Source organism: Polypterus senegalus, chromosome 1 (assembly GCF_016835505.1).
Source record: "Polypterus senegalus isolate Bchr_013 chromosome 1, ASM1683550v1, whole genome shotgun sequence".
Taxonomy (NCBI): Eukaryota; Metazoa; Chordata; class Cladistia; order Polypteriformes; family Polypteridae; genus Polypterus; species Polypterus senegalus.
The window spans coordinates 259,808,626-259,832,483 of NC_053154.1; the positions used below are offsets into that span (position 1 = coordinate 259,808,626).

At 38.3% G+C, this 23,858-nt stretch overlaps 1 protein-coding gene across 4 annotated transcripts in view; it reads left to right on the top strand.

Moving 5' to 3' along the window:
- LOC120541319 (A disintegrin and metalloproteinase with thrombospondin motifs 3) overlaps positions 1 to 23,858 on the top strand; it is a 325,004-nt gene that overhangs the window by 46,731 nt on the left and 254,415 nt on the right. For 3 of the 4 annotated variants that reach the window (XM_039772826.1, XM_039772833.1, XM_039772841.1), the window contains exon 3: positions 21,247 to 21,394. In XM_039772826.1, coding sequence (XP_039628760.1) covers positions 21,247 to 21,394 — 148 coding nt within the window. Of the gene's footprint in view, positions 1 to 21,246; positions 21,395 to 23,858 lie in introns of those variants that run through there. The other variant, XM_039772851.1, reaches the window with a different exon arrangement.

Sequence of the window (23,858 nt, forward strand, 5' to 3'; positions counted from 1 at the left end):
CAATCCAATAGCAAACTCCACTAAATATTCACGGGTGAAGGACTGTGCTTATGGAGAGGAAGATGAGATGGTCAGGGTGGTGTTTGACACAAACTCAGCGAAACTGCGAGAGAAAGTTTTAAGTGCCAGGACTAAGGTAACATTAAATACAGCCACGGACATAGCACGAGATGGCACCAGCACAGCTGGGAACCTTCGATGCATGTACACGGCGGCTCCGTGAACTGGCGCAGTGCACAGATAAAAGGCAACAGTTCCAAAAGCTGAACAAAACCGAATTACACAATTGAAAAGGCAGCAAAAATATGAAGCGTCTGATAAGCATATTCATAAATCCAGCTACTGTGGAAACAAAGCACCGGTGGAAAAAGTCAATGTCCGCTAAAGGAAGACAGTGTAAAAAAACCCGTGCATGCAGTGTGTCAGGTCTCAGATAAAGAAGAAGGCGAGCTGTTTATTGATGCAGTAAGAAGCGAATCGATGAAAGAAACCTGTCATCTTTACAGCGATTGACAAACACGGAATGTAACTTGAACACAACACATCCTACAAATACGAACCTGATTGAAAGAAATAATGATAATCAAATCCTTGATGACAGCAACACTCAGTAACACTCACAAAACAAATACTGTATATTGACAGTCATGTTACGTTATTTTAAAATGTTCCCTTTTCTTTTCTAGCTTTTTAACACACTACTTCTCGCTGCGATACGCGGGTATATATATATGTATATATATATTCCGATCTACATACTCGAATAATGGATACTTTATTAGCCATCAATGATTGTTTTGGTAAAGCCATACTCAGTGTATTCATTAGATGAGCGGTAAAAAGTAAGCGAGGGAGATGCAGGCTGTAGTGCTTGGCGTCAACTCTATCTGAATTGCGATCACATTTCAGAAAATATATCTTTTCAAGTTCTATTTAGTCCATATTTGTCAAACTCAAGGGCCACGGGCCACATCCGGCCGTGTAATTATATCCGGCCCGAGATCATTTTATATACTGTATTATTGTTATTAATGGCCCAGGTATATGAAGCGCTGGTAACACAATAAACTACAGATCCCATAATGCAGCGCTTCAGCTGCCTTGCCAACACTTACGCGTTAATCAAGTCTAGCTTATGATGCTGCAAGTTATTGCGAAGCTAGCTCACGCGATGCTGGAGAGAAAAGTTCATTCTGAAAATAGAGCCTTTAAAAAGCGATGGGAGGCTGAGTATATGTTTACTGAACCCGTGTGTCTCATTTGCGGAGCTAATGTGGCTGTAATTACAGAATCTAATCTAAGACGGCACTATGAGACAAAACATCAGGATAACCTAAATGCAATGCAGAAGATACAGAAAGCAGAATAATTAAATAAGAATCTGACACTTCAGCGGACGTTTTTACCCGTGCACAATCACAAAGTGATTTCAAGTGAAGCTGCTTTTATGGGAGACACAAATGCACCAGTGCAACTTTCCCCTCTTTCCCTGTTGCCAAGTAATGTTAAACCAAGCCGTCACTATGGTGTTCCCAAATCGCACTTTGCTGATAAACTGGCGCACTGAGTTTGCCGGCGCTTTGGTGACTTTGAAGAACAAAAAAAGTCCGTCTACATGCGGCTCGAACCTTGTGCATGTTTGGTAGCACATATCTGTGTGAGAAGCTCTTCTCAGTGATAAAGACTAACAAAACAGCACACAGGAGTCGCCTCACTGCTGAGCACCTGCAATCCACCTTGAGAATCTCCACAACACAGAACCTCACACCAAACATAAACGAACTTGTTGCCAAAAAAAGATGCCAGGCGTCTGTTGCATACGATACGAGAGCGTATAGGTGCAGTTTTTCTCAGAAAGGCGTTTATTTCCGAACCCCCAATCCCGCCACACGCTCAACCTCTCACCCCAAACACTTTACGGCCAACAAGAATACACTGTCGTAAAATGTACATATTGCAGACATAACATTTCCCCCCTCCCCCACCAAATACAGTGACTCCCAGAAAAACATAACATAAGGCTCGAACTTTCAGAAGTAATTGAAATAGTACAGAAGTATTTTTTTCTTTTGTGCGCTTCTTCCAAAACCCAAAGGTCATTCTAAAGTCTGCTTAACTGTGAAAATCAGTAAGGAAATCTTTGAATCTGGCTGGCGAGTTCTGACGCGTTCAGGTCTGGAGATGGTTTCAGTCAGAGGTTGTAACACCTCAGGATCCACATTCTGCATAGGGACCAATGATCCTGCAGTTGAATCGAGCCACTCTGGTGTAAAACCTGAAGAGTCACAGCTTGGCACTGGTGGTGCAGGTACCTTGCGGAGGCGGCTTGCATGCCATCGGGAACCATCAGCCAGACAAAATGTGGCAGGTCCTAGTTGGCTTATTACTTGTAAAGGAGAAGACCAAAAAGATTTCAACTTATGTTCTCGATGTGGCCTCCACACCCTGACCCAATCTGATACAATTATGTCTGGCATTTTAACCCTGCGTGACCTGTCAAAATGTTGCTTCATTTTATTCTGGCTTTTGTACACCCTGTTGTGTGTATGCATTGCAGTGGGCAAAGCTGGTTGGGCACGCAGCGATCCAGTGGAAGCTGAAGTTCACGACCAATCATAAGAGCTGCAGGTGAACTGCCTGTAGTTGAGTGCTGTGTAGCTCTGTAGTGAAGAAGTGTCTGGAGAAGTGCAGAGAGAAATGTGCATCCATCTGCCAAATGTGCTCTAATGCCATTTTTTAAAGTTTTATTTAGACGCTCTACCCCCCCATTGGCCTGAGGGTGGTAGAATGCTGTGCGGTGGTGGCGAATTCCTTTACTCATCAAAAAGCTTGTAAATTCAACAGAAGTGAATTGTGGACCATTATCTGTTGAAACAGCCACTGGCAACCCCCAGCGAGCAAAAATGGACTCCAAAAACTCGATCACAGCTCTGGTTGTAACTGATCCAACTGAGGCTACTTCTGGCCACTTAGAGTGTAAGTCATATGCCACAATAAGAAAACGCTGATGATGTGGAACACCATGTAACTCACCGCAGATGTCTAGCTGTATGTGTTCCCAAGGCTTAACAGGCCACTGAACTGGCTGCAATGGGGGTGTGGATGGAGGACCCATTTTACCGCTAAGAAGGCAAGCAGGGCATTCCTTGACCAGAGCTTCAATATCAGCATCAATCCTTGGCCACCACACAAGGTTGCGACATCGTTGCTTAACACGGACAATACCCAAATGGCCCTCATGTGCCATAGCCAGGACTCGTGCCTGAGAGACCTTGGAACTACTGTGCAGAGACCACGAGCAACACAGCTTTCATTCCAGCAAGTGAGTTCATCCTTGACACGATGGAATGGCGTCACCTCAGCCGGTACTTGAGTAGGCCACCCTTGCCTGATAAAAGTACGAAGCTGAGTGAGCACAGGGTCTTGCTCTGAGGCCTGCTGCAGCTCCTGGAGTGACACCGTGGCCTCTAGAGGTGTGTGAAGAAGCTGAACAAGTTCAGGCTCAGCAGAATCAGGGCAGGGAGTCATGACTGGAGGAGCTGAGAACCGAGACAGTAGGTCAGCCACCACATTGTGGGCCCGGGAGTATACTGGAGTTTAAAATTGTACTGCTGGAGACGCTCTGACCAGCGGTGCAGTCTTAGTGGCCTGTGACCAGAACCAGATATAGAAAGCAGTGCAGTGAGAGCTTGGTGGTCAGTTCTGAGTGTAAATGCACAGCCATACAGATACATGTGCCACCGTTCGCAAGCCCAGATACATGCCAGTGCTTCTCGCTCACTAACTGAGTATTTCTGTTCACCTGGGCTAAGAGCTCTAGAAGCAAATGCCACAGGTTTCTCAGTTCCCTCCTGAATCTGAGACAGTACAGCCCCAAGAGCAGCTCCAGATGCATCACATGTGACTAAGGTGGGACTATTGAGGTCAAAGTGTGCCAGCACAGGCGGTGAAACAAGCTGAGCCTTTAGTAACTGAAAAGCCTCTGTGCAGGCTGGAGTCCATGCCCAGGAGCATCTTTCTTCAAAAGTTGACGTAAGGGTGCAGTAGTGGAGGAGTATTGCGGCAGAAAACGTAGATAGTATGCAGTCATACCCAAAAATGAAGCAACCTGTGCTACTGATGTGGGCTCTGGAATTTTCTGAATTGCCTCTGTGTTAGACTGGAGTGGGGTTAAACCATCTGCAGATAGTTGGAAACCCACAAATTCAATTGAAGGTGCAGAAAATACACATTTATCACCATTAAGAGTGAGATTATGCCTGGCCAGAGCTGAAAACACTCTTTTGAGACGCTCATCATGGGTAGAGGTTGTGGGACCATGCACAACTATATCATCAAGATAAATGACAACCCCTGGAATCCCTGCCAAGATGGTTGACATTATCTTCTGAAAGCAACTCGGGCCTGAACTGAGTCCAAATGGCATTCTAGTATATCGGAAAACCCCAATGTGAGTGACAAATGCAGTCAGGTCTCGACTGCTAGGGTGGAGTGGCACCTGCAGATATCCTTGACGGAGATCTAACTTTGTAAACAAACGAGATCCATAAAATTGTGTAGTTAGCTCCTCTGAAGTTGGCAGAGGGTATTTGTCAGGAATGATTGCCTTGTTTACTGCTCTTAGATCGACACAGACTCGTAGTTCCCCTGACTTTTTTTTTGCAACAACCAAATTGGAAATCCATGGGGCAGCATTAACAGGTTCTATAATTCCAGCCTCTTGAGGCGTTGCAGTTCAGCAGATACCCGTCACGAAAAGCCAGTGGGATGCGGCGTGGTGGCTGGATGACAGGAGGCACAGTGAGATCTAGCAAAGGCTGGTGATGAAAGGCAGAGAGACAGCCAAGTCCATCAAAAGTGATGGCCACTTCTGTTGCCAAGGGAGCAGACATTAAGAATTACAGATCCACTAGTGTCAACAAGGGTAAAACCAAGGCTGTTAAAAAGATCCAGGCCTAAGAGGTTGGCACCATGGCGGGAGACATGAAATGTGAATTGCGGAAGAAACTTAGAACCATAGCGTACTGACAGCTCAACTGAACCCACAATGTCAATCTTAGAGCTGGCATAGCCACAAAGAGTGGTGACTGGAGCAGATAGCTGGAGATCTGGGAAAAACTTCTTCTTAGTCTTTAGATTTAACAGAGACACTGTTGCCCCAGTATCTAGCAAAAGCGGAAGACATACGTTGTCTAGTTCTACTGTGCAGGTTTTAAAAGATGTATGCCTAGATGTCACATTATGAATTGTCACAGGCTTTGACGATGCCGGAGGGGAACGGCAAACTTTCGCGAAGTAATTGGCCTTCTTGCAGCGCTGGCATATCTGACCCCTGGCAGGGCAGCTCTGCGCTCGTGGAGTGTGATTTAGAGCCACAATTTCCAAAAACGCTGGGATCTTGGGGAAGCTGTCGCGTAAGCTGCACACTGGGATCCTCGTTGCAGTTGTCCGAGTCTTCTGTGCATTGCAGTGCTTGAGCCGCGTCTCCTGTCACTGCTGAGGAAGCAGGAGATGTGTCAAGTTTGGCGAACTCGCGGCAGACTCGATCTGAAATGCAATGTGGATTGCCCGTGATAGACTTAAATCATCTGATTCTAGCAAGAGCTTTTCGCGGACTTTTGGATTGTTTGTGTTCTCAGCCAATTGATCCCTAATAAATTCATCTTGCATGTCTCCGAACTTGCATAAACTGGCTAAACCCCTTAAGTTGGCCACGTATTGGTGAACCGATTCGCCTGCCTGCTGTCGTCGTTCTGAAAAAGAATTGTGGGAGAATAACACTTTGTGAGCAGGAGAAGTGCGTCTCCAGGAGAGTCACAGCAGCTGAGTATGTGGCTGCGTTCCCCAAAGTCTTAAACACGCGCTGTCCCTCCGTTCCCAGACAGTGTAGGAGCAAAGCTCTTTTGCGCGCATCACTTACATTTTGCAAGTCAAGAGCCAGGAGGTAAGTTTCAAAAGACTCCAGCCATCGGGACCAAGGCACTGGGGGCTCTCCAGGCAGGGAAAGAAAGGGAGATGGTGGTGGAAGTGAAAATTCAGCCATCCTCGTTGCCAAAATGTTGCATACGATACGAGAGCGTACAGGTGCAGTTTTTCTCAGAAAGGCGTTTATTTCCGAACCACCAATCCCGCCACACGCTCAACCTCTCACCCCAAACACTTTACGGCCAACAAGAATACACTGTCGTAAAATGTACATATTGCAGACATAACAGCGTCCAGCTCTAAAATGACATATGAGCAAAGACAACTGAATGATTTGATTTGTTATTGCTGAAAGGAACACATTTTATTTATATTTCCAGGTTTTGTTATGCAGCATGTTCATATTTGAATTTGTATAATTTTGACAGGATATATTTTTATGGAGAGCAAAATCTTTTGGGATATTTAAAATCTAAGTTTATTTTTTATATAAAATTACATAAGAGTAAAGAAATTTGAATGTTTGTTCTTTTAATGTTTACTTTATTTCTAACTTGTATAATTTAGACAGGATATATTTTTATGGAGAGCAAAATATTATAAGTTGTTTAAGGTTTGAGTTGATTTATTCAGGAATAATATTCCTGTCTGTTTTTACCATTCCTACCAAAGATATTTCTGTCGACTAAATAAAAATTCCTTCTATTTAAAATTTAAATAGAACTTGAACAAATACGATAGTTCATAATATCCACGCAGACTTGCGTAAGAGCGGGAGTTATCCATTTTAACAAGCAGCGTATTGCACTGATACGAAATAGCTGTGTGTGTATATATGTAGATATGTATGTATATGTATATATATGTTTATATATGTGTGTGTGTATGTATATATATATATGTATTTGTGTGTATATATATGTGTGTATGTATGTATGTGTATATATGTAGATATATATATGTATGTATATATGTGTATATGTATAGATATGTATATATATATGTTTATGTGTGTGTGTGTAAATATATATATATGACAACAACACTCATCACTCACAACAGTGACAAAACAATTACATTGACAATCATGTTACGTTCTTTTCAAAATGTTTCCTTTTCTTTTTCATTGCTTCTTTAACACACTACTTCTCCACTGCGAAGCGCGGGTATTTTGCTAGTAAGTTATATAGCACATTAAATGCTTTGTGTTAAGTGATTCTTAAACTGACTTCTTGCACTAAGAGGAGGCGCCGGCAGCGATCGCCGCACAGAATACATTCACTTCATGATCTTCCTGCTCTCTGAACATTTAGAATGCTAAGATAGTGTTGTAGTGTTTATACTTGCGCACATACTTTACGTAAATGTGGAGGATTCCACCCGGTGGCAGTGCGAGATATTATCACGGTGAGAACAGGTTTGGCTTCTCTGTGTTGTAAATTGCCTAGAACACCCAATAAATTCAGATGACACCTTACTGCAATATCTCTGAAAATGATGTTTATTGATTAAATCCATCAATCCAAGGATGTGTCCATTCCAGCAAGCATTGGGCACGAGTGAGAAACAATCCCTGGAGGAGGCCTCAGCTCATCGCAAAGTGAATACAAGCACACACATACACTAGTGTCATTTTAGCAGCACCAAATCCCCAAATCTGCATATCTTTGGAAGGAAACTGGCACAGTGTGGAATCCAAGCAGGGAATACCAGCGACGTGACTCTCTGCGAGACTGCAGTGCCATCGCTCCGCCACCATGTCACCCCCATGTGTGTAATTATTAACAGTATTCATTATTTAAATGAAATTAATGATTTATCTGTAAAATGTAACATACATACTTTAATGCATTTCATCATAAAAGTGATATCTATACTAATAAAAGGCAAAGACCTCACTGACTCATCACTAATTCTCCAACTTCCCGTGTAGGTAGAAGGCTGAAATTTGGCAGGCTCATTCCTTACAGCTTACTTACAAAAATTAAGCAGGTTTCATTTCGAAATTCTATGCGTAACGGTCATAACTGAATCCTACTTACTGTATGTACATATATACGGCCATAGCCTCCAGCTCAGTCGCCGTGTGAGGCAGAGTTGCGTCACCCATCACCACGCGTTCCACATAGTTGGCTGCCTGCCTATATTGCGTCCCCCTTACCCACGCCTCCCACGTAATTGAGTGCCTCCCCATATAAGGCCGCCCGTCACCAGCATTCCAATAGACACGCTGCCGCTATGAGGCGTTTGTCATGCCTAAGACGAATACGATTTTCGCGAGATACAAGTTTAGTGAGAAGACGCAAGGTATAAACAACACTTTTGATCACTTTGTAACGGAGTTAAAATTGCTGGTGAAGGACTGTGCTTATGCAAACGAAGATGAGATGTTCAGGGATAGAATAGTGTTTGGCACAAACTCAGCAAAAGTGTGAGAGAAACTTTTAAGTGCCAGGTCTGAGCTAATTAAATAAAGCTGTGTACATCGCAAGATCGCAAGAGATAGCACAACCACAGCTGAGAACCTTTGATGCATGTACTCTGAGCGGCTCACGTGAACTGACTGTGAACTCAGTATGCACACAAAAAGCAAGAGCTCCAAAGAGCGCTGAGCAAAAAACGCATTACACAATTGAGAAGGCAGCAAAAGAAAATGAAGCATGTGACGCATACAAGCATATTCATAAGTGCAGGTACTGCGGAAACAAAGCACACGGAGGAAAAAGTCAATGTCCAGCTAAAGGAAGACAGTGTAAAAAATGTGGTAAATTGAGCCACTTCGCTAAAGTTTGCAGGACTGGGAAAGGTAAACCCGTGCATGCAGTGTGTCATGTCTCAGATAAAGAGGAAGACGAGCTGTTTATTGATGCAGTAAGAAAGGAACAACCCTCTGAATCTGAACAAGCCTTTGTAGACAAATCAATAGGAAAGCAAGGTGTAAAGCTTAAGTTTAAATTAAGTTCATAGACACGCTGCCACTAAATATTCGCAGGCAAATCCACAACTTAATACCAGGAATGCCTGTTAAACATCTTAGATTCACGAGTACCGATTTGGGTAGTGAACACTTCGATGAATGAAACCTGTTATCTTTACAATGGTTGACAAACACGGAATATAACAACACAACACATCCTCCAAATACGAACCTGATTGAAAGAAATAATGATAATCAAATCCTTGATGACAGCAACACTCATAACAGTCACAACACAATTACATTGACAATCATGTTACGTTATTTTTAAAATGTTTCCTTTTCTTTTTCATAACTTCTTTAACACACTACTTCTCCGCTGCGAAGCGCGGATATTTTGCTAGTCAAGTATAAATCTAAAGATTCTAAATTTGCAGAGAGTTGGAATATTATACATTTAATGTGTTCTGTGTGATGATCTATTGCTGCTTGCCGTAGCGATTAAAAGCTGGGATGACGTTTACAACGGTCTGCTTTAATGATAAAGTAAACTACAAGGTTAAAGTGGACATTTTGAGATTAAAGCCGAAACTTCCTCTTTAATCACAAAATACACGTTTTCACCAAGTCCTTAATTTTTTTTCTCAGTGGCTCAAATACAGCGCTGTACATTATGTTGCTGTTGCGAAGTTGCAAAAAAAAAAAAATAGATGGCACAGAAGACGGTATGTGAGACTCTGACGTCACATTCCAACTTTTAGCACACTTTGCCCTCCGATATTTTGCTGGTAATGCACCTCGGGTACGCGTTCTTAGCGTGAAGTATAAATGATCCCTAAGTAAGCAATATAGACTTTAGCAGTAATGTTTGCAGTGCAGCATCTATTGGAATATATTTTGTAATGCATATACAGGGAGTGCAGAATTATTAGGCAAGTTGTATTTTTGAGGATTAATTTTAATATGGAACAAACACAGTGCTATCAGTCAATCCAAAATGTTAATAAACCTGAAACCTGAATGTTTCACAACAGAAATGTGAGTGTGAACATCATCAGGGGAATACATATGTGTTTTCCCATCTCACTTGTTTATTTTCATCTGTTATAGTGAGAATAATAAACAAACACCTCAAAATTTACAAATAAACATCTCTGACATTTCAAAAAAAATAAATCAATCAATGAATGACCAATATAGCCACCCTTCTTTCCAATAACAGTCATAAGCCTTTCCATTCATGGAGTCTGTCAGTTTCTTGATCTGTTGACGATCGGCTTTTTGTGGAGCAGTGACTACAGCCTTCCAGACACTCTTCAGAGAGGTGTATTGTTTTTCTCCCCCGTAAATCTAGCGTTTAAGAAGTGCCCACAAGTTCTCGATAGGGTTTAGGTCAGATGAGGAAGGGGGGCCATGTCATTATTCCTTCATCTTTAAGGCCTTTACTGGCTGGAAACGCAGTGGAGAACTTCGATGCAAGTGATGGAGTATTGGCCTGCATAAAAATCATGGTCTTTTTCCTGTATCACTGTTTGAAGAAAGTGTCTTCGAAAAACTGGCAGTAGGTTTGGGAGTTGATTTTGAGTTCATCTTCAATGCAAAAGGTCCAACTAGCTCATCTTTAAAAATACCAGCTCATACCAGTACCCCACCTCCACGTTGGAGTGGAGCTCTGTGCCCATTACTGATCCACAGGTCCATCCATCTGGTCCATCAAGAGTCACTCTCATCTCATCGGTCCATAAAACCTTTGAAAAAAATCTGTCTTCAGATATTTCTTGGCCCAGTTTTGACGTTTCAACTTATGTTTCTTGTTCAGTGGTGGTTGGGTTTCAGCCCTCCTTACCTTGGCCATGTCTTTGAGCACTGAACACCTTGTACTTCTGGGCACTCCAGGTAGGTTGCAGCTCTGGAATATGAAAGTACTGGAGGATAATGGGTTCCTGGTAGCTTCACGTTTGATTCTTCTCAAATCTTTGGCAGCTAATTTGCGTCTTTTGTTCTCAACACGTTTCTTGCGACCCTGTTGACTATTTGCAACAAAATGTTTGATGGTTCTGTGATCACACACCAATATCTTAGCAATTCCAAAAGTGCTGCATCCCTCTGAAAGACTTTTTACAATTTTTGACTTTTCAGAGTCAGTTAAATCTCTTTTTTGGCCCGTTTTGCCCGAGGAAAACTAGCTGCCTAATAATTCTGCACACCTTGATATAGGTTGTTGATCTCCTTAGGCCACACCCTCCCTCATTACACAAATACACATCACCTGACGTGCTTAAATCCAATAAGCATTCAAGTTAATACAGCTTGGAGTTGGAATATACGCATTAAAAATGATGATATGGTCAAAATACTCACTTGCCTAATAATTGTGCACACAGTGTACAGTAGTAATACAATTCATTGCATTTGTTGTTCCAACAGATAGTGATAGATAGTGATAGTGCATTACAGACATTTGCAATAATAAAAACCAAAGCTGAGAATTTAACCCAAAATTATTTGTCACTTTTAAACAGCAAAGTTCTGCTTATTACATTAATTGCAGTTTTAATTTTATCAACCAAAGGTATAATTGGACCTTATATTCATTTTTAACAACCATAGATATAATATGTGTGCTTCAGATAGTAAATTGCTTCTGTATTGTTAATTTGCAGTGGTTCTAATGTCATTTCACACTATTTATACTTTGTCAATATCTTCGTCTGTAGCGTTCTGTTTCTCTGATCATCAAACATACCTTGACAGTTTTACTGACAGAGCCTACAAGAGGTATTTACTTGATTTCAAAAAGTTTCATAATTTCCCATTGTTGACCAACTTCCTCATTTCAGATTGAATAGTTCTTACTTGTTTTCCACTACTAATAAGTAATGATTTTTCAGGTAAGGAAGACAAGTTTCTGCATAAGGCTGCAATAATCACTATTCATGGCATAGGAAAGTGGCAATGTGTTTGCATGTTTTTTAGCATATGCAAGTAAAAAGTTTACTGCACTCTGTACACGTGATGGCCCTATAATACTGTATATTCCATTAAGGCATTTTCTTGTTGTCACAATAGTTAACTTTTCTGTTTCTTTCTAATTTAGTAAAAGTCCACAACCAAAGAATACAGTTCATAAAATATCTCTTTTTGTAAAAAAACCAAAAACTTGACAACACATTCTGCACCAGATTGCTTACTGAATGATTTGTCTAAACTGTTATTAAGTGAATTAATGTTTCTATCTTTATTATTTTTACTATATTTCTATAATAGAGGGGTATCCTTAATAAATGCTACCTTTGGATTGTCAAGTAATATAGATGAGTTATCAGTAAATAAAATCAGCTGCTGGTATCTGCTTAGAATTTTAATTCCAAAAATTTATCTTTTAGAGCATGTATTGGCATTAATCTCTCGCCAGGCACACAATAACTTATGAGAGGCACTAGCTATGTGCTCACCAACAACCACTCGCCTTGCTTCTAAAAATACTGAAAGGGAACCATTCCCTAAGCAGATATGTCATTTCAAGTACTCATGCAGCTTGCTTACAGTATTTTGTCATTAGAAAGACATTTTCCTTCCACTGAATGGCAAGTAATTAATGCTCTTTGGAAAAATATTTTGCTGTGTTGCCTGCCACACCTATTTTCACCACAAAATGAGAGCCCAAATCTTTTAAGTTAATAGTTGTTGTAATCATGGCTTTGGAACCTCTTGTTCTGTTTTTGTTTAAATCATTAATTTATGGTAGTTTTTGGAAGCACGCATGCACTTTGTGACTATCAGTGCATGGCTGTGGTCGTGTTCTTTACTATTGCTATACCTGTTCCTGGTTATATAAGATATTAGGTTGTCTTGTCTCACTTATTAATGTTAGTGGCACATGGTTTCTCATATACATGCATTGGAATCTCTTAATTATCAAATCAGAAAACCATTTTAAAAGGAAATAAAGAGCAAAAAGCAACATGTAACAAGGTAATGGCATCTATATGCCATTTTTTAAAGTACATTATGGAGAAAATAGAAACTAAAATAAGTTTGTTCACCAATTTATCATGTACGCCACAGACATTTTGAAACCATTTTTTAATTGAATTTTGAAAGAAATACAATAGTCCCAATCAAGTATAAAGGGAAAGAAAACATTTAACACTGAGCCTGTCACTCTCAATCCACCTCACCACCCCCACACTATCAAGCCCCCAAATATAATACTGAAGAAATTTCAATTGCTTTTTTTTCTTTATGCAGGGAAGGAGTTTTTCTGGGCCAAGTTTTGCTCCTACCAGTTTTAATGTTGGGGCATTTTGTAAAATACATAAAATAACATTTTATTTTATCAGAATAGTGTAAGTGATGTATTTAGTCTGATTAGTAGAAGAAAAAAAATAAATTAAGCAGTGCATAATTTAAGATTTCTTCTTTTATTAAAAATTGTCAATACATAATCAGTAAGCACTATATTGAAAAGATCAAAAGAAAACCTAGGTCATATAGTCAGTGATAGTTGAGGTGTTTCAGGGCAAAGATTAATTTACCAAAGTAAGAGATTCAATTGTTGGCATAATTTGGCATTACAAGTACCATATTTATTTTACTAGGGGTATGTATGCAAAAAAAACACCAAAATTCTAATCCATTGTTGCTGGATTTGGGTTTAAGAGCTCTCATATTGAACCATTGATCAATAATAACTCCCCGGGCATGAAATTAGTAGAACAAGAGACTCCATGACAGCACTGATGCACCATACTGTATAACGGACTGCATGAAAGTTAAGGAGTGCACAGAGCAGGGGTGGGATCTCTAGGTCAATAACTCCCTGGGCATGAAAATAGTAGAACAGACTCCATGACAGCACTGATGCACCATATAATGGACTGCATGGAAGTTAAGGAGCGCAGTGGTCAGGGGTGGGGCCTCTAGGCCAACATCAAAGTGAACTCAAAAGAGAGACCTTAATAATTTCAAATAGACGTTGGACTGAAAAACAAATGAGTTTGAAGTAGTGTTACCAGCACTTCACAGCAAGGGAACATGAAATTAAAGATTTTACTACATTATATATATATAAGCAGCCTTTGCATTTAGTATACTACCAGCAATATAGTAGTATACAGCTTACTAAAAGAATTATGTTAAAATTAAAACAGTGTTGAGGGTAAGTACAGGCATTTGTGCATTCAAAGTAATGGAGGAGGCACTAATATTGTTTTCCTGTTGATCATTATTAAAGTTCTCACTTGTTCTTTTACATTAACTCTATTGGCCCATTATGGATCTTCGTCATTCACCATTGGCAACAAAGTTGGACAGTTTAGTATGCTTCAGGGTGGTAGGTTTCATTTAGTAGCACAGATGTCAGCCAACAGTACAGTATGTATACAGTATAACTGTCTGATGTATTTGAGTGATTTTAAAAGTCTCTTTGCTCTTTTACAATGACTGACACTTTACAGAGCACTGAATTTTATGCTTGTGGAGCACAGATAATCAACGGACCACACTTAGAGAGCCACTGACATAAATTTCCAACCTGGTTCACGAATTTACTGTTGTAGCTAACGTGTTACCATCACTCACCATATTAAGTAAGACATGTGATGCTTGGTTGAGAGGTGCCAGAAAGCCTAAGGCACATATTTTTTATGTTTATATTTTCATTGCACTACATGAAATCACCTGCAGTGCTGGAACTACTGTGAGGGGAAAACTTCACAAGCCTTGTAATATATTCAGAATCTTTTATCACTATGCATTTGAATTTTGAGTCAAACTAACCTCGATTTTTCAGTGGTTGATAGATGGACGCATTTAATAATGTTTGTGGTGGTGTAATTATGCTTTTGTGTTTACTGTACCTTTCGCATTAGCTGGTTGTAGAGTGAAGTGAATGATTGTACAAATTAGAATGTTTATCTAGTCAGCACATGAAGATAGGATGGAAGCTTGTTAAAAAACAACAACCCTGAATAGAAATGGAGCGTCAAGTCCAAGTAACAGTAATAGATGTTAAATTATTACTAATGTTCTACATTAATTTTTTGCCTCTCCTATTGTGTTTAAAAGGCAAAATTGTTTAATTTTAATGTTCCCTGTTATTTCTGATTCTATGTATACCAGTAGGAAACTACTTTATGAAATGTTTGTACACATAAAATCTTCAAAACATATTTTAAAAACATAAGAACTAGTAAACTTCCCATTTCATGAAATCACTATTTAAACCTCCTTTTTGCGCACAGTTCTATGCTAGGATAAATTTTAACATTTATAAGTGATTACTATAAGTTCTAGAAGCTACTAAATCATGGAATGAACTTGCTTTGCATTTTCTTACATCATCATCATCTTAATGTTTTCATGCATGGTTTCTTACACTGTTGAATTGAAGGTGATAAATTAAAATCTTTCATTTGTTGTTTAGCATGTAAGGTTAGATTTGTCTAATTTTAACTCTTGTTGAGTACTGGATTATTGTTAGATATGTCCCGATATGCTAAACCAAAATATGTAAAGAGGGCAGACTTTTTCACAAGACTAAATTTAGAGCAGGCATGTTAGCACATTTTCTTGTCTGATACCATTACAAACAAAAGCCACACTATCTGGTACTACTGACTAGCATCACACAAAACAACCATTTTTCATAATCCATCATGCAGATTAAGGTAATTGCATTCTTTGAACTAATTAGTTACAGAACTACTTTTTGCACAGACCTGCACTCTAGGAAGAACACCATTTCGAGGGTAATGTGTGATAAAATGAAAGGACATATCCAAACAATTAACTTTTTCTGCATTATTATTTGAGCATGCTGAGGCAATTCAACTCTGTAATGGTCTTGTTTATCAAAAAATAATAAACAATAACACTGTAATCTGAGAGCCTGGCAAAATTAATTATTGCACTTTGGCCTTGTTATGGGAAATACCTCCAAAAAACAAATGCAAGCTATGAAAAAGACAGCTAGTTGTTCACCCACAACAGGAACACTATTTAGTATTATGGTATTAGCAATCATCATCATGACTATTCAACATTACTGAAATTAAGGCAAGCCATAAAAGCTACGTATGACTCCTTTTATTTATTTCTAATGAAGGCTTCCATCTTGTTTTCCAAACTCTCCCAAGGCTAGCTCCAAGATAGGCTGCTGTCACTTGAGCATCTAGCCCAGCCTGCAAATAGCTGACAGTTGGCTCCTAAAATATTTCTTCTCAAGTCCAATAGTTGCCACTAATGCATTTATAACCTAGATTTTTAAAATGTTTTTTCGGGAACCTGAAATAGTTTTGACTTTCGGGGGTTTCAAAAGTTAAAACATCTTGGCCTTAACCTAGATTTTATGTTACAGCAATGGAGTGGCATTCTTTTTGTCAGTCTACTCGTCTACATTGGTTTGTGTTTTGATTTATTAAGCTTCAATAGCTGTACATTACTTCCTTAAGTATGGGTTTAGTTAATGCTATTATAATATCCAACTACTCTGGTGTTCCTTACCACAACTTGAAGGATGTACTGGTTAAGATGACAAATGATTCCAAAATGTTTCACTTGTATTAGTGTGCGTGAGTGGGTCCTGCAATGGACTAGTACCTTGTCTGGAGCTTTTTTCCCTGATTGGGCACAATCCCTCTGAGATGGTGAATTGAACTGAATGTGATTGAGAATGTTATATTCATTCATCTCTGAAACTTCACATATTTTGTGATACCAGTAAAAATACTGTAAATGAAACGGAATTCCTTGCATGTCATGTCACATATATATTCAACACATTCAGGGGTTGAAAGTTGAGAAATTCCAACATTTAATTTTTGATAGGAAAGTATGCTTTGTGGCATAAAAGAATATAGCATGAATACCATATACTGTACTAGAAAAAATAATATGGTTCAAACTTTCATCCCAGTGCTAGTCACTAGCATGAATTTCACAAGTTAATCAGGTTCATATCGTTAAAAGAGCAATTGTCACATAGCCTTGAGAGTGTGAGAAAAGTTGGTTACTTATGGTACTGATGTCTTATCCTGTGCTATAGTTCCACAGTGTTCTGTGAGCATTTGCAGATGTATGTCTGTTTTCACATTAAGTGATGCCAAATCATTATCTGGTATGAATTCTGAAAGCTCTGAAAACACTCTGTTTTTAAACTCTTAATGATCCAGTTTTTTTTTTTTTTTAAATGACTACTTATTCTTTCTGATACAGTATATCCAGCAATTTATACATTTTCAGTACACTTAATAATTTGACATTCCATCCATTATCCAACCCTCTATATCCTAACTAAAGGGTCACAGGGTCTGCTGGAGCCAATCCCAGCCAACACAGGGCGCAAGGCAGGAAACAAACCCTGGGTAGGGTGCTATCCCACCGCAGGGCGCGCGCACACACACACACCAAGCACACACTAGGGACAATTTGCCAGTCTTTCAAAAACTCTGCTTTCATCACTGTAATATGCAATTGGTGGACTATTAATATTGAGAATTTGATGTGTATTGTATGTAAACAAATTGTATATATCCCCTTGAGAAAGAGGAAGAGAATGAAGGGTTGAAGTGCTTAAGGAAATGTGCTGATAAGGCTCAAGTTAAATTGCATGCCTTTTTCATTTTGTGAAACTCTTGTGTAAAGACAATTCGTTTTTGCAGTGGGTTTTTACTAACAGTGGTTATTTAATCTGTTTAATTGTTAAATTAGAGCATGTTTGTGTAAAAACATCATACATTTTAGGTCTTTTTCATTCATGTTTTTCCTAGAAAAACTAATAGTTACACCCAAGCAATATCAGCACTGTAAGTGTATTAAAGCCTACATATTAATTTCATTATCATTCTAAAATAATAGAGCACTAGTTCAAACCAACTCCTGTTTAATTATCTTTCGTAAACTCTTCCATACATAGTTTAACAGAGTATTTAACTTGACTAGAAATAATTAGAAGCTAGTAAAAAGTAACTTGCTGATAGACTGTGGAACCTAAATGTTAAACAGTCCCAGAATATAAGGTTAGACAGAAGATGTTCCTAGCTTAAGGTTTAATTCCCAAAAACTATTCCATATCCATTGGTCCCTATATAGTTACTAAGTCACTTACGAACTGGCATTGCCTGTTCATTTTCAAAATTATTGCTCCCTCCAGTGAGGTTGAGGGTGAAATAGAAAAAAAAAATTGGATTCCCTTTGTCAGGATTCTCGAGTGTGTTGTTTAGTCCTCTGATGTGTTTATAGCATCGAGGACTTCCCTTGTGTTTCACTGTACCATTTTCACACTTAAATTGCTTTGCATTTTCACCATCAGCATAATTAAAACCTGGTGCCCATAATTTATATTCATAGCATCATTTTGATGAAGTTGAAGTTATTATTTTTTCATATGACTCAATTTTGTACTCTGTTTTGAAGGCTTCTTATAATTTTTTGTCTGTCTTCATGGTTGTGGCCATACCGTTTACAATTGTTATGCACGCTGCTGATCACATGACGGTTAGAGTCGTCTTTCCTCATCTATAAAAGATGGTGATATGCTAGTCCTTTTGTAGTGTACCCTAGTATCTGGGTACTATATGAATTCTTATAGTGTGTTCACGTAAGAACATAAGAAATTTGACAAATGAGAGGAGACCATTCAAGCCATCAAGCCAGTTTGTTTAGTTAATAGCTAAGCTGTCCCAATATCTCATCCAGATTTTTCTTAAAGGTTGTCAAGATGTCTGCTTCAACTCTTTGTGTAAAGAGGAGTTTCCTGGCATCAGTTGTAAATGCCTTTTCCCTTAATTTACACTGATGTCCTTGAGTACATGATTCACTCCTAAGCCGTAAGAATGTTGTTACTTTATGGAAAAGAAAGAAGTAATGGATCTACTTTATGTACTGCCTTTGAGGATTTTAAATACCTTGATTAGGTCCCTACACAGTCTTCTCTGCTCAAGACTAAACCGGTTTAATTCTCTGAGTCTGTCAGAGTAGGACATGTCCTTAAGTTCTGGGATGCACTTGGTTGCACAGCTTCAAGTGTTGCTATGTCCTTCTTGTACCATGGTGGCCAGAACTGCACACAATACTCCAGATGCGATCTTAGTAGTGCATTATATAGTTTGAGCATATTGTCCTTTGACTCAAATTCAACAGTTTTTATGATGTAACCTAACATTTTTATTTGCCTTTTTAATTGCTTCTGTGCATTGCTTAGTCAATTGAAATGTTGCTTCAGCATAAACTTCTAAATCCTTTTCAGTGGAAGCTGCCTGTATGACAGTGTCTTCCATCTTGTATTTATAAGTAATGTTCCTTTCGCCCATATGCACTTTGCACTTTTTTCTACATTAAACTGCATTTTCCAGGTGTTCGCTTCATTCTGAAGGTTGTCCAGGTCTTTTGAATTCATTTTGTGGCCTCCTCAATGTCTGCCATCCCTCCAATTTTAGTGTTGTCTGCAAATTTGACAGGTTTATTAACTAAACCAGAATCAATGTCATTATTATAATATAGAAAAAGAACTAGGCCATGAACAAATCCCTGAGGGACTCCAGTGATGACCTTGCTCCATGTGGAGCAGTCTCCTCTTTTGTGTACTCTTTGTCTCCTGCCAGTTAACCAACTAGAGATCCAGTTTTATAGGTTACCTCTGATGCCAAGAGCATCTAGTTTAAGAATTAATCTTTAGTGTGGGACTGTATCAAATGCTTTTTGAAATTCTAGATGAATTATTCTGGTTACTTTTTCAAAAAAACATAGAAGATTGGTTTGTCAGGACATTGTTCTCATAAGCCCATGCTGACTGCTATTTAGAATATTATTTTTATTTAGGTAATTTTCTAATTTATTTCTTATTAAAGCTTATCTTTCCTGAAGCATGTGTAGCTACTTATATTACATTCCTCTCTGTCACTCTCATTTAGAGATGATTCTGTAATTCCTACAATATAATTTTCCTCTAGTTGCATGCATTTCAATTGTAATTCTTCTCACATTAAGGAGTAAACATTTTAAAAGAGGGAAGTTACTTGTTATGTTTTTTGCTGAGTTTTTTTTTAGGTTGGGTTGACTGTTTCTTGTGTCTTTCCCATATAATTGAGTTTAAATGTTTACACACTTCCCTAAATATTCTAGCTCCGGGAATGTTTGTTCCTTTCTCTTATAGATGTAGTCCTTCTAGTCAGCAAAGGAAATGTATACAGTGAAAGGCATTCCATTGGCAGAGAAAAGTAAAACCTTGTTCACACCATGTCTTCATCAGTGCCTTATAGCTGAATATTAAATTCTACTTGTGTAGTAGCCTATTTTTCCTGGTACTGGAAGGATTTAGGAGAAAATTACTGATTTTGATTTGGTCTTTAGCTTATCTCTAAGTTCCTTAAATTTATTCTACAGAGAATGTTCACTTCTCTTTCAAAATAATTTGTTCCAATATTAACTGTAAATAAGGGATATTCACCTGCGATGGCCAGTAACTTATCCACTCTTTGGATTACTGTGTGTGGGAAACTGTTGATCCTGGTAAGCAGCACACTGTGGTTGATTTACAATCTCTACTGCATATCAAGCTGGCAGTATTACAGAGGATTGAGTCTCCAACAAAGAGTAATTCAATCTTCTGTCCCACATTTACTTAAACTTGGCTTGAAGGCCAAATTTTCCCAGACTTTTGAAGCAAGATATATATTGGTTAATTCAGTCTTATTTTCTGAAGGGATGCTTTGGTGCCTTACACCTGTTTTGACTACCTGTGTCTACATTTGATCTGTTGCAGCCTGTAACTGCTTGCTGCTCTCCTTAACTTAGACAGAAGTATCCAGAACATTTGGTTTGCACTGGTGTAGATTGGTGAGTTGCTGGAGCTGTTTTTCAAGAACAGAAATCTTTGTGGTGAGGTTTGCTATTTTCAGACCAGTTTTTGCTAGTTATCAGTCCAACGTGGAGGAAACTTGAATAATAGTCCACACATTATTGGGCTTGAGAACTATTTTTTGCTTCTTTACAGATTTTTCTCTAATCTTTTATGTTGGTAATTCATTTTTAAAGATTGCACGGTTTTGCTATTGCTATTATTTACTAAAAATTACTATGCTCTTTTTGCAATGGAGAAACTTGTATTTGGTTTCTGTATTAAGCTATATCGTTTTGTTTGTCAGGGGCTTATAAGGCCCTTTCCATGTTTGTATTGTAGTTATGATATAATGAAATTTATTTTACACTTAAACTTTTTTAGGACATACACTTTACTGTTTTTTATTTATGAACAGATGGATGAAAATCTTAAAAGTCAGAGTTTTGTGATGGATAAATATATAATAATTTTAGCAAATGATTATGAATAGCAAATATTAGATGGCCAAATTGGTACATTATATTAATACTGTGAGCAGTATCTGAATCCTTTTTCATTTCAGGCTGGGCTAATACGAACAGATAGTGGTGAATTCTTCATTGAACCCCTGGAAAAAGGCCAACAAGAAGTAGAAGAAAATGGACGTGTGCATGTTGTCTATCGTCGATCTGCTGTTAGAAATGAAGTGTCAGAAACAAAGGAGAGTAAAGGTACTCTTAAAACGTGATGCAATTTGAATTTTGACAGGTAGATTAAAGCAATGTGATTCCAGATTGTTGTATATACTGTATGTAAAGTTTACCTTGCATTACTATGTTTTTTTTAGTAATATAGTAGTTTTTGACATATATATAGTAATTTTAAATACATATATAACTAACAAGTAACTTCAGATATCAGTACTTTAGATTTTGCCAAAGCAACAGCGATCTTAAAAACTAAACCGAAAAGGATTTTGCACATAACTTGCTCAGGGTCACATAATGAGCAGGTCAGTGGTAGTGATCATTTGTAGTGATTGTAAACAGTTTGCTATTTAGTAATTCAATATAGGGGTGTGCGATATTGGCAAAAAATTGTATCTCAATATTTTCTAGGACTCTGATGATAACGATAATTAGACTATATTTTGCATCCTGTTTGTAAAAGTGTTATTGATCTAGCTTGGTATTGTTAATAGGACATTAATTGTAACTTACTAATGAGATTAGTGGAAACAACAGTTAAGGAAAACAGATCTTATTTACTTATTTAAATCTGAAGTAAAATAACACAAAAACATTAAAATCACCAGTCAAAGTATTACTGATATCAAACAGTGCAAGTTTGACCAAGCCATTTTAAAGTGGCCTACAGGATTGACACAAAAAATTGCAAAGACAAACAAAACTATTATAATGAGAGCATTTTAAACAGATACACTTAATATAAACAAGATATGAATCCAAAGGGAATAAAATACTAATCATAATCGAATTACACGGCATGAACATCACAGTCTGGATAAACATAAGCTGCTCTGCTGTAAGGTGAATTGTGCAGCATACAAGCAAGAACAAAAATCTAACATACTGTACTATAGTGTAAAAATCCAAAGTTTTGTCATATACCGTACAGGAAAAAAAACTATAGCATTTATAAACAAGTTCTCTCATATATTTCACAGAAAAAACCCAAACCTATAACATTTTTAAACAAATTACTAAATTCAAGAAGATATCAGAAAAAAAAATTAAACAATTGTAAATTTCTGTAGAGGAAACTTCAAGTTGTGAGACAGAAACACCAGTCTGTTGTTATAAAATTTCCTCTGGTGCTGAAAGCCCTCTCAGAAGGACTGTTTGAGGCAGTGATGTACATGTACTTTTTTGCAAGTTTCCGCAATTTGGGGAAATGTACTTCTTGTGTTTATAACCACTCATGTGTATTTATATCTCTGTCCACCTCAGGTATCATCAAGTAGCTCTTAATCTCTTTTTTAATTGCATTTTGCAGAGACTCACCTTCTCTGAATTGCTGTGTTTTGTTTTTTTTTTTTTTTGAAATAGCTGGCTAAAGACTTTTTTTCTTTTTTCTCCCTCCCTTGTGTCATCACCTGCTCCAACTTCTGCAGCCAGTAGTGATGCAGGCGAAGGGACATAGGGGTAGGTCTTTCTTCCTCTGTTGCCATAGCCATGAGTTCTGTCGTACCTGCTGTTGTAATGGCTTCAGTCTTGTTATCATCATTGTAACCGCTTATGTTTAAACAAACTGTTAACGTGTTGTTACATTATTTAAGTTTGTGGGCTTTGAACCAGGTTAACACCAAAGTATTAAACTGAAGACAGCAGAAAGAAACTCATTCTAAAATCAACAATAACTTAATATTTTGGAGCTTACATAGCATTTTATGAACTGATTATTTTGGGAGGAAAATGAAGAAGTGTATTGGCAAATCTTGTAATTCTCCCCACAGTGGCAAACAGGATGGGACGGAGCAACAAACTCCAAGCCACCCACAGCTAATTGTGCAAACACAGATAATGTTACATGGCCGGGTCTGAAGTCCTAACCCCACCTGTGTATGTGCATCTTGCTCCCCGACCTCCATCTTTGTCCCACCCCATGAGCCACAAGCGACGACCTTCTCTGCCTATGTGCTCGCTTTGCACAGGCACAGTAGTCTATCCTATTAGGTTACTTGAGACAGTGAATGCATGGACTCTCAATGCGTGTTTTTGATTATTATTTGCAAAGTGAGTGACATACTCGATAATTTCAGCTTGCACATCGTTAAAACAACAATTAAGATATTATTGTACACGACACATATCACACACTTCTAGTTCAACATATTTACTACTAGATCTTGCCAAATCAGAGATTGACGTTTTTGTTAATAATACAGTTTTACAGTTAATAAAAAAGAAAGCCCTTTAGTCCACACTTACAGCAAACTACAATTCTCTCTCTTCAGCTTCTACTGCAGCTATGCCTTCATTGTAATGCTGTGATGAGATAAACTCACAGTACTACAAATCTGGTACCAATAGTGCTCTGATGACCTGGGTTATAATGTCCTATTATTTTTATTGTACTGTTTTATTCTATAGTCATATTAATCATTTAATTTCACTGTTCACATTATCCCTATCAAACATCAAATCCTTTTAGGAATTTGACTCTTGCAGTTAA